This window comes from Rhinoderma darwinii, chromosome 3, assembly GCF_050947455.1.
Source record: "Rhinoderma darwinii isolate aRhiDar2 chromosome 3, aRhiDar2.hap1, whole genome shotgun sequence".
NCBI lineage: Eukaryota > Metazoa > Chordata > Amphibia > Anura > Rhinodermatidae > Rhinoderma > Rhinoderma darwinii.
The window spans coordinates 248131204-248149773 of NC_134689.1; the positions used below are offsets into that span (position 1 = coordinate 248131204).

General features: G+C 42.0%; 1 protein-coding gene across 1 annotated transcript in view; it reads right to left on the reverse strand.

Moving 5' to 3' along the window:
- Nucleotides 1-2849: 2849 nt before the first annotated feature.
- LOC142748030 (uncharacterized) overlaps nt 2850-18570 on the reverse strand; it is a 66466-nt gene continuing 50745 nt past the window's right edge. The window contains exons 2-5 of the mRNA XM_075855144.1: nt 12328-12460; nt 11755-11943; nt 11191-11361; nt 2850-7043 (exon numbers count right to left, since the gene is read on the reverse strand). Coding sequence (XP_075711259.1) covers nt 6580-7043; nt 11191-11361; nt 11755-11943; nt 12328-12460 — 957 coding nt within the window. The 3' untranslated portion in view covers nt 2850-6579. The remainder of the gene's footprint in view (nt 7044-11190; nt 11362-11754; nt 11944-12327; nt 12461-18570) is intronic.

Here is an 18570-nt window from a genome sequence, read left to right on the forward strand (position 1 = left end):
GGCAACCGCGAACTCTTAGCCATTAATTGGGCATTTGAAGAGTGGCGCCACTTCCTGGAGGGGGCTAGGCACCAGGTAACGGTCCTTACCGACCACAAGAATCTGGTTTTCCTAGAATCTGCCCGGAGGCTAAACCCGAGACAAGCTCGATGGGCGTTATTTTTTACCAGATTAAATTTTTTGGTTACCTATAGGGCTGGGTCTAAAAATATTAAGGCTGATGCACTGTCGCGTAGCTTCATGGCCAGCCCTCCTTCGGAGGAAGATCCTGCTTGTATTTTGCCTCCAGGTATAATCATTTCCTCGATCGATTCTGATTTAGTCTCTGAAATTGCTGCTGATCAAGGTTCAGCTCCCGGGAACCTTCCTGAGAACAAGCTGTTTGTTCCCCTGCAATTCCGGCTAAGGGTACTTAGGGAAAATCATGACTCCGCACTATCTGGTCATCCAGGCATCCTGGGTACCAAACACCTCATTACTAGAAACTATTGGTGGCCTGGGTTGCCTAAAGACGTTAAGGCCTACGTCGCTGCTTGTGAGGTTTGTGCTAGGTCCAAGACTCCCAGGTCCCGACCAGCGGGCTTACTGCGTTCGTTGCCCATTCCCCAGAGACCTTGGACACATATCTCCATGGATTTTATCACCGATTTGCCTCCATCCCAAGGCAAGTCGGTGGTGTGGGTGGTAGTAGACCGCTTCAGTAAGATGTGCCACTTTGTCCCCCTCAAGAAACTACCCAACGCCAAGACGTTGGCTACCTTGTTTGTCAAACACATCCTGCGTCTCCATGGGGTCCCTGTCAATATTGTTTCGGACAGAGGGTTACAATTTGTTTCATTGTTTTGGAGAGCCTTCTGTATGAAGTTGGAGATTGATCTGTCCTTCTCCTCTGCTTTCCATCCTGAAACCAATGGCCAAACTGAGAGGACTAATCAATCTCTAGAACAATATTTAAGGTGTTTTGTCTCTGACTGTCAATATGATTGGGTCTCATTCATTCCCCTCGCCGAACTTTCCCTTAATAACCGGGTCAGTAACTCGTCAGGGGTCTCCCCCTTTTTCTGTAATTTTGGGTTTAATCCACGGTTCTCCTCCGTTTCACCTGGTAGTTCCAACAATCCCGAGGTAGAGGTCGTTCATCGGGAACTGTGCACAGTCTGGGCCCAGGTTCAGAAGAACCTAGAGGCGTCCCAGTGCGTACAAAAAACTCAGGCTGATAGAAAACGTTCTGCTAACCCCCTGTTTATGGTCGGGGATCTGGTGTGGTTATCATCTAGGAACTTGCGTCTCAAGGTTCCGTCCAAGAAGTTTGCTCCCCGGTTTATTGGGCCGTATAAGGTCATTGAGGTCCTCAATCCTGTCTCCTTCCGGCTGGAGTTACCCCCGTCTTTTCGTATACACGACGTGTTTCATGCCTCCCTCCTTAAACGCTGCTCCCCGTCCTTGGCTCCCTCGAGGAGACCTCCTGTTCCCGTCCTCACCCCTGAGGGGGTGGAATTCGAGGTGGCCAAGATTGTGGACAGCAAGATGGTCCAAGGCTCCCTCCAGTACCTGGTCCATTGGAGAGGATACGGGCCCGAGGAGAGGACTTGGGTACCCGCCCAGGATGTTCACGCTGTGGTATTGGTCAGGAGGTTCCACCTGCGTTTCCCCAGTAAGCCAGGTCCACTTAGAAAGGGTCCGGTGGCCCCTCATAATAGGGGGGGTACTGTAAAGGATCTGCCAGGCACAGCTTCGGGGTTAACTCCCATAATTAATCAGTCAGCACCTGAATCTACATCCCTGAGACTGACTCCAGCTTCCACCACTCAGGCTGGCAGGCTTAGGAGTGGGAGAGCCTATCGAAAACCTGGCCAGACTCAGCTAGCTCCCGCCCTCTGTCTATTTAAGCCTGCCCTTCCTGTCCCTCGGTGCTTGTGATTCTTTTCGTGTGGTTTCCTGGCCCAGCTACAGCTCCTTCTATTTTGATCCTGCTCCATACAGACCCTGGCTTACTGACTACTCTTCTGCTCTTCGTTTGGTACCTCGCACACTCCTGGCTTGACTCGGCTCGTTCACCACTCTGGTTGCTCACGGTGTTGCCGTGGGCAACTGCCCCTTTCCCTTGCTTGTATTCCCTTGTATGCTTGTCGTGCACTTACTGAGCGCAGGGACCGCCGCCCAGTTGTACCCCGTCGCCTAGGGCGGGTCGTTGCAAGTAGGCAGGGACAGAGTGGCGGGTAGACTAGGGCTCACTTGTCCGTTACCCTACCCCCCGTCATTACACCAACACTGAAGAAGACGGCGCAGCATCGGTAAGAGTGTAGGGAATTCAGCCAAAAGTTTAATACATTTCGGCTATGTGGCATCATATACAGGGTGGCTGTGTGGCATCATCTACAGGAAGTCTGTGTGGCATCATATACAGGGTGGCTGTGTGGCATCATCTACAGGAAGGCTGTGTGGCATCATCTGCAGGGGGGCTGTGTGGCATCTACAGGGAGGCTGGAAATAGTGTCTAGGTGAATATGTAACCTTCCTTTGGGTGTTTTCAGGGTTTGGGACAAAAAAAGCCTGACCAATGAAATTCATCAGTTTTTTTAACGGCCATGGAAAAACTGTTGCAAAACGGATGTCAAACGGCCATTAAAAACGGACTGGAAATGGATGAAAATTTAGAGACACTGATGCAAAACGTCCATGAAAAACTGACAGTTGATCTGTTTTTAATGGCCCTTTTTTTTTTCAGTCGTGTGAATGTAGCCTAAATCAGTGTAACAAAATTGTATTTTATATTTTTAATAGATTGGTGAAGCACTGAAACAATATCAATTTCCATTACTTTACTTAAATAAAAATACAGCACATAATTTGTGAATAAAATAGTTTTATTTTACAGTATGTAATATAGATTTTTACATTTGCTTAAAAACCAGGCACATTCCATTATCAATGAGTTCATAAATATCTCTCAAAATGCATAAGACTGGGATATAGATATTAAAAACTTATGAATAATATTAATGATGTCTTCCCGGTAACTGCATATCTGCTAAACCCCCTTTTGACCCCTGCATTATGGACATATAGGAGTATTCTGTGGTATCATTTTATTGAAAAATTCAGGCATTCTATAGACTGACACAGTAATATTGTGTTAATATCTGGCTATGGACACCTTTGAGATGAAACAAAATGATTATTATTTTTTATATATATATATATATATATAGTTTCAGACTTTTTCCATGTGGATTTGTCCGTCCCAGTAATACATGCTAGATGGGATGTCTGTAACTCCGGGATGCTGCTGTCTTCAATAGTTCTAATGCAAAGATGTAATAAGTAATAGCTGGGCCCATTTGTCCCCCGCATCGGTTTTCCCTGACTGGACAAACCCCCCAACCGGACATGAAAAAAAAACTTCTCACCACCTTCTCGTTTGAAAATATCCATATTTTCTTTTAATGTTGGGCAGTGTTAGGATGTCATGTGCCACGCAGCACATACTGTAACGTCTATGGCCACGGCCCGTCGTTCTGACTTACCGCTCGACGACCGCGGCCATGGACATGTGAGTTCCCTGCAGCGTCGTCCCCCTGTGAGGCGCCGGCACTCACTTCCTGGTATCGAGACTATCTCCGGAGGGCGCGCGCGCGCCCACGGTTTTAAAGGGCCAGTGCGCGCATAATTGCAGGAAGTCTATAAAAAGGACTCACCCTCTTGTTCTTTGTCTGAGAGTTGTTCGTTACCCAAAGTTTGTCTTGCAAATGGTCTCCTAGTGTCTCCCAGTTCCCAAGTGTTCCCTCTTCCTGTATCCTGTATCCCGTGTTGTCCTGGTCAAGTGCCGTGCTGAAGCTGTTGTCGTGTTCTGCTATTCCACGCCTGACGTCTGCCTGGTCCCAGCCGAGCCTGCCTTGCTACTGTCCGAGTTGCCACAGGTACCCTTTCTGGACTGTAGACTCTGTACTATACCTGTTTGGCCAGCTGCCATCCCGCTACACGGTACGGCCCAGTGGGTCCATACCCCGCATCATGACACATACAAGGTCCTGACCCTGCTTGGCCGCAGGACCTTGTACGCGTCGCGGAACAGACCTTTGCAGGAGCCTGTTGGGGTTGGGGGCCAAGGCCTGGTGTAGTAGCCTAAAGGGATATAGGGTGGCCACCCTGCACACTCCGTTCTCCTCTGGACTCAGTTGCAGTCACACCACTTGCGGCCGCGATCGTTACGCCACTGCTCTCATGTATCCGCACAGCTTCATCCTGTACTGATTTCTTCTTCTACAGCTCATGAGGGATCTCTTCTCCCTTGTGCTGATAGACACTGATGCTCAGGTGTGTGTGTCTGTGTCTGTGTCTGTGTCTGTGTCTGTGTCTGTGTCTGTGTCTGTGTGTGTGTGTGTGTGTGTGTGTGTGTGTGTGTGTGTGTGTGTGTGTGTGTGTGTGTGTGATTGTGTGATTTCCTCCTCTTTCCCTACGACTGAAGTGTTTTTCAGGGTTCTTGCCTTTCTCTCTACACTGATAGCCTGCGTGATTCCCCCACCCCCTGTGCTCTTCTTCCTATCTACATAATATTCAGTACAACTTGTGTGATCTGGCTCCCTAAACACTTGGCTGCTTTTCCCCTGTAATACCTCCTCCCCCTCCCTGCTTTAAAATTCACACACAAACATTAATACAGCTAGGGCTAGGCGGTGACTTTGGGTACGACACAGGTTGCACAGCCAAAGATTATTGTGTGATCGCAGTGTCACACTGGCTGCACCGCAGTAAAGAAAGGTAATGTGGCCGCGTTGCGACCCGCGGGTTGTCGCGACACATCATCCACAAGAAATCCTTCAGGTTTGGATTTCTTGCGACTGTCGTCTCACGGTAACCTGCAGGTCGCTACGTGGCCACATTCACTTTCATGACTCCGATGCAGCCAGTGCAACACTGCTATAACACAGCGATCTGTGTCGCAGCCAAAGTTGCCATGTGGCACTAGCCCAAATAATTATTCTTAATTAATGAACTCATAATTTTTAATTGATGAGATCATGTGAATTTTAAACTTTGTCTTTGGTGTTCATAGCAATCGTGAGTAGGAGACACTGAGGACTCTTAGGCTGGGTTCACACAACCTATTTTCAGGCGTAAACGAGGCGTATTATGCCTCGTTTTACGCCTGAAAATACGGCTACAATACGTCGGCAAACATCTGCCCATTCATTTGAATGGGTTTGCCGACGTATTTTGCAGACGACCTGTAATTTACGCATCGTCGTTTGACAGCTGTCAAACGACGACGCGTAAATGGACTGTCTCGGCAAAGAAGTGCAGGGCACTTCTTTGCCACGTAATTTGAGCTGTTCTTCATTGAACTCAATGAAGCACAGCTCAAGATTTACGAGCGTCTCAGACGGCTCGCAAAATGCGAGGAGGAGCATTTACGTGTGAAACGAGGCAGCTGTTAATAAGGGTATGTTCACACGAGGGCGTCCGTAACGGCTGAAATTACGGGGATGTTTCAGCCTGAAAACATCCCCCATAATTTCAGCCGTAACGGCATGTGCAGGCGCTTGAACGCCGCGTCAATTACGGACGTAATTGGCGCTGCTATTCATTGGAGTCAATGAATAACGGCTCCAATTACGGCCAAAGAAGTGACAGGTCACTTCTTTGACGCGGGCGTCTATTTACGCGCCGTCATTTGACAGCGGCGCGTAAATTACGCCTCGTGTGAACAGACAAACGTCTGCCCATTGCTTTCAATGGGCAGATGTTTGTCAACGCTATTGAGGCGCTATTTTCGGACGTAATTTGGGGCAAAAACGCCCGAATTACGTCCGTAAATAGGCCGTGTGAACATACCCTAACAGTCTGTCTTTTCACACGTAAATGCCTCTCATCGTGTGAACATACCCTCAGGATTTCTGCTCTGGAGAATGACAAGAGCCAGTAACACCTGTAGAGGCATGTTGCATTTAAAACGTTTGGTGATCACTTCATGGAGTGTGCACTGGAATTGCTCTCAAAAAAGGGAGACTGTTGGCATAACTTTTTCTGATATTGTTTGAGCGATGAGGTGAACTGTAAATTAATTCTATATGTAAAATGTAAAACAGTGCCAGAAGCTAGGAATCCGTTTTATGCGTAGGACCGCCAGACTAATACATTGCATACTGTAGGCTTTTTAATAATTCTTGCTTGTTTATTTTAGCTACTGTATATAGTGTACTTCTAATGTGCAAAGGTTTTCTTCTAACAATATTGACTAATCTGAGCAATTGAAAGCAAAATCACAAATATATTAAAAGACAGATTTTTTTTATCAATACAACATGAATTTTACTCTTAATTTTAGTTTTGCATAGTGTACATCAACCTGATTCACCGATCCCATATTCACTAAGAAGAAGCCTGAATTTACCAGAAAAATATATTTAAGAACCGTAGGTTATAAGAGTAATGTAAACAGAAGGTCCTCTCTTTAGTCTTAGGTTTTTTTGGGAGCTATTTTTGATGTAATTTCCTCATCATAGCATATGCTTATAAGCGATGTCTTCAGTGAAAAGCTGGACTTCAGTTGTAACCTCTGAAATCAGATGACTAGTATTAAACATTAGGTCTCCATCCATCCCGAAACTTCAAGAATTTTACAACACTGAGTCCATCCATGCCCAAGCAGCTCTTCATCGTGTCCGGGTTAAGATCATACACTAGCTGACCATCCACCTGTGCTTTTTCAAAGGCATTCACATACTGATTCATGTTCAGTAATCTCAGACATTGACACACCTGGTTGACATTCAGATTATGAATATCCTTTGGGATATTACTGATGGATGTGAAGTTGTTTGCAGCCAGAATCTCCGTTTTTACGGCGTTTTGAGAGCGATTCCTAATAACCGGCTTTGGCGGCACTACAGGAGGCATTTGGTAAACGTTACATATTTCTTTGTCCTCCAGAAGTGTTTTGTCCTTCGCTTTCACTTCACTGATGTCAATGTATATTGGTTCTATGGTGCTGTAGCTGGGCTCTTGTGGAGAAATATCCTTTTTATCTAGCATATATATTTCTGTGCATAAGGAAAGGAAATGTCAATGTAAAATGCATATCTTATGTACAATACATATTATGGATTTAGTTTTATCAATGTTTCATCACGCTGTGGTTTGGTACTCAAGTTAGACTCTGTTCACATCTGCTCTGCGAAGTCCGTTATTCTGTTCCATCAATGCTGTGCTATTTTGGCAAACAAATAACAAAGCAGATGTGAATAGAGGCTTAGATGTAGTAAATGGCCTTGTCCTATGTGTTGTCACTCCATGCCGCTGCAGTGTGTATGCATCCCTGGTTACTGTTTTGGGAGATAACTGCATAGAGCCATCAGCACTGTAAAGCATACCTTTCATAGAAAACCACACGTACATCCTATACAAGGGCCAAATTGGTTAGTACCAACAAAAAGTGGTCCAAGGAAGGACAACCGGTGAACCGGCGACAGGGTCATGGGTGCCCAACAATTATTGATGCACTTAAAGAGCGACAACTAGCCTGTCTGGTTCGATCCCACAGAGGAGCTTCTGTAGCACAAATTGATTAAAAAGTTAATACTGGCTATGATGAAAAAGTGTAAGAAAACACAGCATATCGCAGTTTGCTGCATTTAGGGCTGTGTAGCTGAAGACCTGTCAAAGTGCCCATGATGATCCCTGTCACTGCCAAAAGTGCCTACAATGGTCACGTGAGCATCAGAACTGGACCATGGAGCAATTGATGAAGATGGTCTCGTCTGATGAATCACATTTTCTTTTGCTTCATGTGTACGGCCGGGTGTGTGCATTGCTTACCTAGGGAAGAGATGGCATCAGGGCGTACTATGGAAAGAAGGGAAGTCGGCGGAGGCAGTGTGATGCTCTAGGCAATATTTTGCTGGAAAACCTTAGGTCCTGGCATTCATGTGTATCATAGGCTATGTTAATACGTTCAGAATTTGCCATAGGCAAATCCGACATGGATTTTTTTTACAGAAAATGCGGCTGAAAAACGTGGCCTAAATGCACATTTCTGCCACTGATGTGTCAGCGGGTCTGCACCTCGGATTAGCCCAATTGTAATTCAGTGGTGCTAATCCGAAGCTTTGCTGCCCAGAATCAACGCAAATAATGAACGTGCTGTGGATTTTAAATTCCACAGCGCGTTTATTATTCTGCATAGATTTTTTCTGCTACATGTGAATGTGGTAACAAACACCCAATTTATTTGCATTGGATGCAGAATGTCAACTGATTTGATGAGGTTTTAGGCACGGAATCTTAAACATGGTTTTACAGGTACCAACTGCCTTAACATTGTTGCAGACCAAGTACACCCCTTTATGGAAACGGTATTCCCTAATGGTAGTAGCCTCTTTCAGTAGGGTAACTCACCCTGCCACACCGTAAAAATTGTTCATGAATGGTTTGAGGAATATGACAAGAGTTCCCCAGATGTTAATCTGATCGAGCGTCTGTGGGATGTGCTGAAAAAACCAAGTCCGATCCATGGAGGCCCCACTTTGCCACCGATCTCCTGTTTTTAAAGGACAGTCTCCTGCCCTTTCACTTGAATGGGAGAAGGCTAAAATACAATGAACCGCCGCTACAAGCGCTTCGGCGATTCACAGTAGGAGCAATGAAGGGGAGCAGGACTTGTACGAGTCCAATTTTGGCTGGTGAGCTGATGGAGGGGCGAAGTTTAACAATCTGCGAGTCCTACTGCAGACAGGACAGAGGGGTGAGTCTTATAGCAAGACACAGGAGAGTGGGGAGATTTAGTTATATACAGTATTTCTCCATTTTTATTGCAATATAACACAAAATATGATTAAAGGAAAGTAAGAAACTAAGGGAGGAATTGCCGGGATTTTTATTTTTTGCGCATTTTGTATGTTTAGTGTTCCTACAACACCAACTGTTTAGAGGAAACTGCGTGAATAAGGCCTCCTTAGTAGAATTGTTGTAAGAAAACCACTATTGCGAAGACGTACTTGGGTCAAGGAGTGTGTGTGTGTGTGTGTGTGTGTGTGTGTGTGTGTGTGTGTGTGTGTGTGTGTGTAAAAAAGATCCCCAGCGATCAGTAAGTAATTCCATATCCTAGCACTGTGCCGCCCCTTACTATGAAAGGAAAAGCTATTTAATAGTACAAATTTGCCTTATTCATGTCCTTATTCAGTGTCTGGTCCATTTGTAAATTCTGTTATATATTTTGCCATAAGTACCTCTTGTGGTTCTACAAGATATTTGGCTAGGGAACTATTTTATTAACATTGATATGGAACTAATAACATTGCTTGTGCATGTACCAGCCACTTAGGCCTCTGTGTGACCTCACAGATCCAGTGAATTTGTCTCTATTAGGCAATAGGCAGCCGCACAATATTTTGCATAGATTACAAGAGGACCCTCCCTCCAATACTGTTTGCATCCGTCTCTACTGAACTTCAGATGATGGGACAGGCTCCAGATGAGACGAGAGAATGGTGCAGTACATGCAGTTAAACTGGAATAACTGTTTTATCCGTCAAGCATGAAAGCCTTAGACTGTATTCACACGACAGAGGAAAACAGCCGTGTGAGGCCTCATGCACACGAACGTAAAAACGCCCTTAATCACGGGCCGTAATTACGGCCCCATAGACTTCTATTGGCCACGGGTACCTCCCTGTATGCTTACGGGAAGGTGCCCGTGCCGTTGAAAAATATAGAACATGTCCTATTTCAGGCCGTAATAACGGCACAGGCAGGTCCATAGAAGTCTATTAAGGGAGCGTTGTTAGTAGTTGCTAGGTGACGTCAGGGGATAGTCACTGTCCAGGGTGTCCAGGGTGCTGAAAAAGTTAACCGATTGGCAGTAACTCTTTCAGCACCCTGGACAGTGACTACCGATCACAATATAGATCAACCTGTAAAAAAAAAAAAGACGTTCATACTTACCCAGAACTCCCTGCTTCTTCCTCCAGTCCGGCCTCCTGAGATGACGTTTCAGCCCATGTGACTGCTGTAGCCAATCACAGGCCAATCACAGGCTGCAGCGGTCACATGGACTGCCGCGTCATCCAGGGAGGTCGGGCTGGATGTCGAAAGAGGGACGCGTCACCAAGACAACGGCCGGGTAAGTATGAATTTCTTTTACTTTTACTGCGGAAAGGGCTGCCCCTTCTCTCTATCCTGCACGTATAGAGAGAAGAGGCTGCCGATTAGTGCAGTGCAATTTTGCTGGTGACACCGGACCCGTATGTACGGGCACGGGTCAGTAAATACTGGTGCAATACTGGTCGAATACGTGTGACCAAGGACCCGTATTTACGCCAGTATTTACGGGAGGAAAAAAATATGTTCGTGTGCATGAGGCCTGAAACACGTTTTTTTAACGTCCGTCACATGGCCGTTTTTCTAACAATGAATTTCTATGGGTGTAATCACACGCCCATTTTTTTTTTAATGGCCCGTTAAAAAATAGAATTTTTTTTCTTTTCGGCTGTCCTCACAGCCCGACGGCCCCCATATAGATTAATGAATGAGATCTTAATGGACATTTTTCAGAAAGCCATCCATGTGAAATTAGTAACGGATCAGTTGTCTCCCTAGCCCTCACAAGGGTACTTAATTATATCCATATCCTTAGGACGCAGATACAATTGACAGCGCTGGTGAGGTAAGGGAATGATTAATTCCCTTTCCCACCATTCGGTGCTTTTTTATGACGCAGGCAACACGATGACGACATGAATGCATCACTATCTACAGGGGACAGTGTGGCGCTATTTACATGGGCACTGTGTGCGCCACTATTTCCATGGGTACTGTGGCTCTATCTACAGTGGGCACGGTGGCACTATGTAGGCATTATCTGCATTGAGCACTGTGGCACTATGTGGGCACTATCTAAAGTGGGCACTGTGGCACTATGGCACTATCCACATTGGCTCTGTGGTGTTTTCAAGGAGTTTAGACAAAAAAAAACATGACAAATTAAATGGATCCATTTTCTTAAGGGTCGTGAAAAATGGAGGGCAAACGGATGACAAACGGCTGTTAAAAACTGTCAGATAGCCGGGAAATGGATAAAAATTTGGATACACACTGATGAAAAATGTCCATGAAAAACAGACAGTTGATCCATTTTTAACAGCTGTATTGTATACACAATAAAATTCACCCAATTCAACAAATACAACTTACCCTGAAATGTAACATTTGCAATGTTGCCTTGGTCTATCACTTGTTTAGTCAACAAGTCACACAAAATTCTCCAAGTTGCATTGTCTCTGTTTTGAAATCCCTCAGCCACCACCAGTTTCAGCTCTCTCATGTACATTGGAATAATTGTCGGTTCTTCTGTAAATATTTTCCCTTAAAAAATATGAAAAGAAACAAAATCATATTACTATTATTATTATATGGCTTTCAGGAAAGCTATTACCACTTTGTCCACGTTTCCTAAAATATAATAGCTCAAAATTCTGTAAGAGTAGTTGGCAGCCACATCCCTTCGTCCTGAACAGATTTCAGTAATGCATATGTCACCATCAGAAACCATTAAGTTCACTGGGAGCCCAGAGAAAAAAAATGAACAAATGTGCTCTGTCCACAATGTGAACATTTAACTTTATGGAAACTTACAATGACATTGTAAATAAGTGAATCTTTAAAAATTCTCCAAGATGCAAAACACCCAAACATGGCAAATCGATTCTAACTTTTGTAATTGTTTCCCATTACATGATGCTTGTTGATTTTATTTACCCTTGTTAATGGGATGTCCCAAAATAAAACTTTCCTCATAAGTGTCTAGTAGTGTCAGCTCATTAAGCAGTTCATCTTGAGACTTCTGATCTCCTTTCTGCTTAAAAGATAAATCCAAGGATGAGCGAACAGTAACGGGGAGGCTGTATCTCGACAATATGTCTTCCAGACTCATATGTAACTTTAAAGCTGTAGAGAAAAAGTAAGAACATGAATAAATAATAAGTACATACATTGGTAATAAATGCAGGTAAAAGTTCCTTATGTTGTCCCCATACAATTGGCCTATCATGTGAGTGATCTGCAAGTTACTTATGTTAAATTATTCTTATGGTGAAGATAAGGAACACGCTTTGTCTATTTTCAATTCTCACGAAAGACAATATTATTTCCTTTTACGGCACGTTCCGACATGGCGGATTTGCTGCAGTTTTACCGTTTTTGTATTATGTATTATTTTATTCTCTAAAACAAATTATTATAAGTGAACCAACATTTACAATCCTAATTTGTTACAGAAACAAGTCTTTCGTCATTTGTAATGGTTAGGAAACTTATAAAATTGGCACTTACATTTAATAGACCCACTTTCCTGTGCCACAAGGAATTTCAGCCTCGTCAGTTTAGTGGGCAATGAAAAGAGTCTCCCAGCCTTGGTTTCAGCAACTACTCTTTGCTGCGTGTAATGAGAGTGGACTCTGATGACCTGCAGAGAGAAGAGATTTCTTTAACACAAACATTGTAAAGATTTGTAGGTATTCATGCATTAAAGAGGCTCTGTCACCACATTATAAGTGCCCTATCTCCTACATAGTCTGATCGGCGCTGTAATGTAGATAACAGCAGTTGTTTTTATTTTGAAAAACGATCATTTTTGAGCAAGTTATGAGCAATTTTAGATTTATGCTAACGAGTTTCTTAATAGACAGCTGGGCGTGTTTTTACATTTGACCAAGTGGGCGTTGTACAGAGGAGTGCATGACGCTGACCAATCAGTGTCATACACTTCTCATTGTTCCAGCCCAGCTTCTTTCACTGCACAATCACAATGTGCACAATCACAATGTGCACAATCACACTGTGCAGTGAAAGAAGCTGGGCGGGAACAATGAGAAGTGTATGACGCTGATTGGTCACTGATTGGTCAGCATCATACACTTCTCTGTACAACGCCCACTTGGTCAAAAGTAAAAACACGCCCAGTTATCTATTAAGAAACTAATTAGCATAAATCTAAAATTGCTCATAACTTGCTAAAAAAATGATCGTTTTCCAAAATAAAAACCACTGTTGTTATCTACATTACAGCGCCGATCACATTATGTAGGAGATAGGCACTTATAATCTGGTGACAGAGCCTCTTTTAGCTTGTGGTCAGTATATATTTTTAAATGTGATTGGCACTGACTAAACCAAGCTTCTTACCCAGTCAGTCAAATCTTAAGTCAGGCTCCTGGCATACCTCCATATCAACTGATCGGAGGCAGAAATTCAAACAGAGGCACCAAGACTATAGACAAGCTTATAGTCAGTCATAGCCGTATTTAGGTACAGGTAGAGTTTCTACAGATCAATACATAGGCTGCTGCCAGATTGCTTAGCTATAATCAGAAATGTGCCTGCATGAAATATCCCAATAGCTCATAATGGAGACATAGCACTGAACAGAAATATAGTATTAAAGGGGTTTTCCAATGAGGGACATTTATGACATATCCACAGGATATTATGTCGAAAATCCCGGCACACACTTCTTTGCTTTATGTTGTCTTTATTTCAAACGCATTTCGGCTTAAACTCAGTCCTTTTTTTTAATGAAGTACAAGGAATCAATTTAAATAGTAACATTTCCGATCACATGACTTAATTAACATATAAACAAACATGAATCCAATTCACAATACTAATGAACAGCTCGAGCTAAGAAAATGAACACAAAACTCTTTAATAAAACATTGCATTAGATAGCCTCAAAATTAATGCAAAACAATAATAAAACAATCTACTATTCTATTTATCTAAACGAAAAATGACATTGTTCATAAACTCAAATACATTAATTCATGATTACATTTTTGTGTATTACTTTTTATTTTACATATTTTATTTTTATATTTTATATTATTTGTCATTATATATATATATTATCATACTCCATTATATTTTAATATCCTGGCTGATAATCAGTATGCAATCCCGCTATCCTATCTACATTGCTCTTGTAAATCCATAGAAAAAAATCCTATTTACCTGCTTGATCTTCTAGCCTAAAACGGCAAAAAAAGGAGAGATACATTTATTGATAATGTTATTAATATTACTGCAAAAGATTATAAAATACTTCCAATCTCGTACTCTATATTTAAACCCGTGGCTCTAATGTTTGCAAAGTATGAATCCATTACGCCCCGCGGCGTAGCAATAACCTTTTAATGTCTCCCCCCTACGTCTTGGCTGTTGTATGCGTTCTATAACCTGATATCTGAGCTGGGTAATCTTATGTTAACAAATTCTCTCGTCTGATCGTGGATTTATGCTTGGTAATCCGGTCTTTTATAAGCTGCATAGGCTCGCCCACGTATAGAAGGCCGAAAGGGCATTTTATCAGATAGATAATGTTAGTGGAATCACATGTATAATATCTTTGGATATTATACGAATGTCCTGAATGATAGAAATGTTGCCCCCTTATAATATTGGAACACTGAGTACAATTGAGACATAGGAAAGTTCTGAATTTACTTTGGCTCAAAAGGGTTTTTCACTACCCTAACTCTAACGAACTTATCTCGGAGGTTACCCGATTTTTGTTATTGCAAAAAAGTGGGGATTATGAAAAACTTCAATCGTTGGATCTGCTTTGCGTAAAATGTGCCTATGTCTTTTAATTATAGCAGCAATCTTCACATTTTGATTGATGTTTACCAAAAAATCCTTTGTATCCAGTACGAAGGCTTGAATATTTTTTGTAAAAGGAGTGAGTGTTTTCTCCAATACAATAGAAAGTAGAGATAGAATAGAATTGACTGAAGCCTCAATGGGGCGTCCGGGAGGGTTATTTAACGTTTTGTGCACCTTTGGCAATATGTAGAACAAAGCAGTTAATGGTGAAAGTTGATCCAAAAATTTGCCATTTTTTTATCTATAACATTCTTCTGTAAATATGTCTCAATTATCATGCTAATCCTCCTTTTAATAGAAAAAACTGGATCACTGTCCAATCTTTTGTATGTATCACTATCGGATAACTGACAAAGTCTCTTTTTTTTTTATAAGCCGAGCGGTCCATTACAACAATGGATCCGCCTTTATCGTCTTCATCCATTAGTGTACATAATGCTTTCTTTTCAGCCTTAACACCTTCAGGACCAAGCTCATTTTGGCCTTCAGGACCAGACCCATTTTTTCAAATCTGACATATGTCACTTTATGTGGTATTAACTCCGGAATGCTTTTATCTATCAAAGCAATTCTGAGATTGTTTTCTCGTGACACATTGGACTTTATAATAGTGGAAAAATGTGGTTGATAAATTCAATATTTACCAGTGAAAAACACCAAAATTGTGTGAAAAATTTCAAAAATTAGCATTTTTCTAAATGTAAATGTATCTGCTTGTAAGACAGGCAGTTATACCACACAAAATTGTTGCTAATTAATATCCCCCATATGTCTACTTTAGATTGGCATCGTTTTTTGAACGTCCTTTTATTTTTCTATGACGTCACAAGGCTTAGAACTTTAGCAGCAATTTCTCACATTTTCAAGAAAATTTCAAAAGGCTATTTTTACAGGGGCCAGTTCAGTTGTGAAGCGGCTTTTAGGGCCTTATATATTAGAAACCCCCAAAAAGTCACCCCATTTTAAAAACTTCACCCCTCAAAGTATTCAAAACAGCATTTAGAAAGTTTCTTAACCCTTTAAACGTTTCACAAGAATTAAAGCAACGGAGAGGTGAAATTGTCAAATTTCATTTTTTTTTTGCAGAAATTCATTTTTAATCAATTTTTTTTGTAAGACAGAAGATTTTACCAGAGAAATGCTACTCAATATTTACTGCCCAGATTCTGCAGCTTTTAGAAATATCCCACATGTGGCCCTAGTGCGGTAATGGACTGAAGCACCGGCCTCAGAAGCAAAGGAGCACCTAGTGGATTTTGGGCCTCCTTTTTATTAGAAAATATTTTAGGCACCATGTCAGGTTTCAAGGGCTCTTTCAGTGACAAAACAGTGGAAATCCACCAAAGTGACCCCATTTGGGAAACTACACCCCTTGAGGAAATTATCTAGGGGTATAGTGAGCATTTTTACCCCGCAGGTTTTTTGCAGAAATTATTGGAAGTAGGCCGTGAAAATGAAAATCGTCATTCTTTCAAAGATAATATAGGTTTAGCTAATTTTTTCTAATTTCCACGAGGACTAAAGGAGAAAAAGCACCACAAAATTTGTAAAGCAATTTCTCCCGAGTAAAACAATACCCCACATGTGGTTATAAACGGATGGAGCTTAGAAGGGAAAGAGCGCTATTTGGCTTTTGGAGCTCAAATTTAGCAGGAATGGTTTGCGCAGGCCATGTCGCATTTGCAGAGCCCCTGAGGGACCAAAACAGTGAAAATGCCAAAAAAGTGACTACACCCCTTGAGGAATCCATCTAGGGTGTAGTGAGCATTTTGTCCCCACAGGGTGTTTCATAGATTTTATTAGAATTGGGCAGTGAAAATAAAAAAAATCCTTTTTCTTCAATAAGACGTAGCTTTAGCTCCAAATTTTTAATTTTCTCAACAAATAAAGGAAAAAAAGAACCCCAATATTTGTAAAGCAACTTCTCTGGAGTACGGCAATACCCCACACGTGGTCATAAAATGCTGTTTGGGCACACGGCAGGGCTCAGAAGGGAATGAGCGCCATTTGCTTTTGGTGTACAGATTTTGCAACATTTGGTTTCTGGTCGCTATGTTGCATTTGCAAAGTCCCTGTGGGACCAAAACAGTGAATCCCCCACAGAAGTGAACCCATTTTGGAAACAACACCCTCAAGGTATTCACCTAGGGGTGTAGTGAGCATGTTAACCCCACAGGTGTTTTGCAGAAATTTGTGTGCACACGATGTGGGAGAATGAAAATGGGAATTTTTCCTTAGATACGCCAATATGTGGTGCCCAGCTTGTGCCACCATAACAAGACAGCTCTCAATTATTATGCGGTGTTTCCCTGTTTTAGAATCACCCTACATGTGGCCCTAATCTTTTGCCTGGACATTCGACAGGGCTCAGGAGTGAAAGAGTGCCATGTCAAATTGAGGCCTAATTTGGCGACATATAAAGTATTGGTTCACAATTGCAGAGGCTTTGATGTGAAATAATAAAAGAAACCCCTGAGAAGTGACCCAATTTTGGAAACTGCACCCCTCAAGGCATTTATTAAGAGGTGTAGTGAGCATTTTCACCCCACGTGTCTTTTCCATAAATGATTGCGCTGCGGAAGGTACAAATTAAATTTTTTCCCTAGATATGCCAATTCAGTGTCAAATATGTCATGCCCAGCTTGTGCCACTGGGGACACACAGCCAAAAATTGTTAAAAGGGTTCTCCCGGGTATGGTGATGCCATATATGTGGAAGTACTTGGTAATAGTTTTGTTTGGAGTATCACTGTTGTTTCCGTTTATAATGTGGGGCATATCTGAGCTGGGCAGAGTACATCAGGGGCATAGTCAGGTGGTATAATAATAAGGTAAAAAAAATAATAAAATGATCCATAGATGTGTGTTACGCTGTGATCGATCCTTTCTGCACAGGCCGGTGTCGCACTGATAAATGTCCTTCCTTATCCCCCCTTTGGTCCACACTCCGCACCTTTGCAGTTTGGGGAATTTTGCCGGGAAAGTGTTGTCCTGGTATAATACGGGCACCGTCGCTTCCAGCTGATATGTTTGGGCCCTCCCCTTCCTGGTTCCCTAATTTTAGTGCCTTGATACATCGCCTTTTGAAACAGAAGAAACGTTCCCCTCGGGCTTTCACAACTGGATATTTTTCTTTCCTGAATTATTGGAGCCTTAACTTATTTTATTTTTTCATAGACGTAGTGGTATGAGGGCTCTTTTTTTACGGGACGAGCTGTAGCTTTTATTGGTACCATAATGGGGTACATGCGACTTTTTGATCACTTGTTATCCTTTTTTTGGGAGGCAAGGTGACAAAAAAAAAACAGCAATTCTGCCATAGTTTTTTAGTTGTTTTTTTTTATACAGCGTGCACCATGCGTTATAAGCTACATGTTACCTTTATTCTGCGGGTCAGTACGATTCCGGCAGTACCAAATTTATAGAACTTTTTTAGAACTTTTTGCACAATAAAATTACTTTTGCACAATAAAATTACTTTTGGAAAGAGAATGTATTTTTTCTGTCGCCAAGTTGTGAGAGCCATAACTTTTACATTTTTTTAGTAGATGGAGCTGTGTGAGGGCTTGTTTTTTGCGAGACGAGGTATAGATTTTATAGGTACCATTTTTAGACACATGCAAATTTTTGATCACTTTTTATTTCAATTTTTGGAAGACAGTGACCAAAAAAACAGTAATTATGGCAGTGTTTTTGAGGTTTTTTTTTTTACGGCGTTCACTGCGCTGGATAAATAACATAATATTTTTATAGTTCAGGTCGCTGCGATACCAAATATGTATGGCTTTATTATTTTTTTCTAAAATAAATGACTTGATAAGTGAAAAAGGGCGATTGTGTTTTATTTTATTACTTGAAACTTTTATTGTATGTTTTACAACTTTTATTTTTACTTCTTTAAACACTTTTTTTTTTA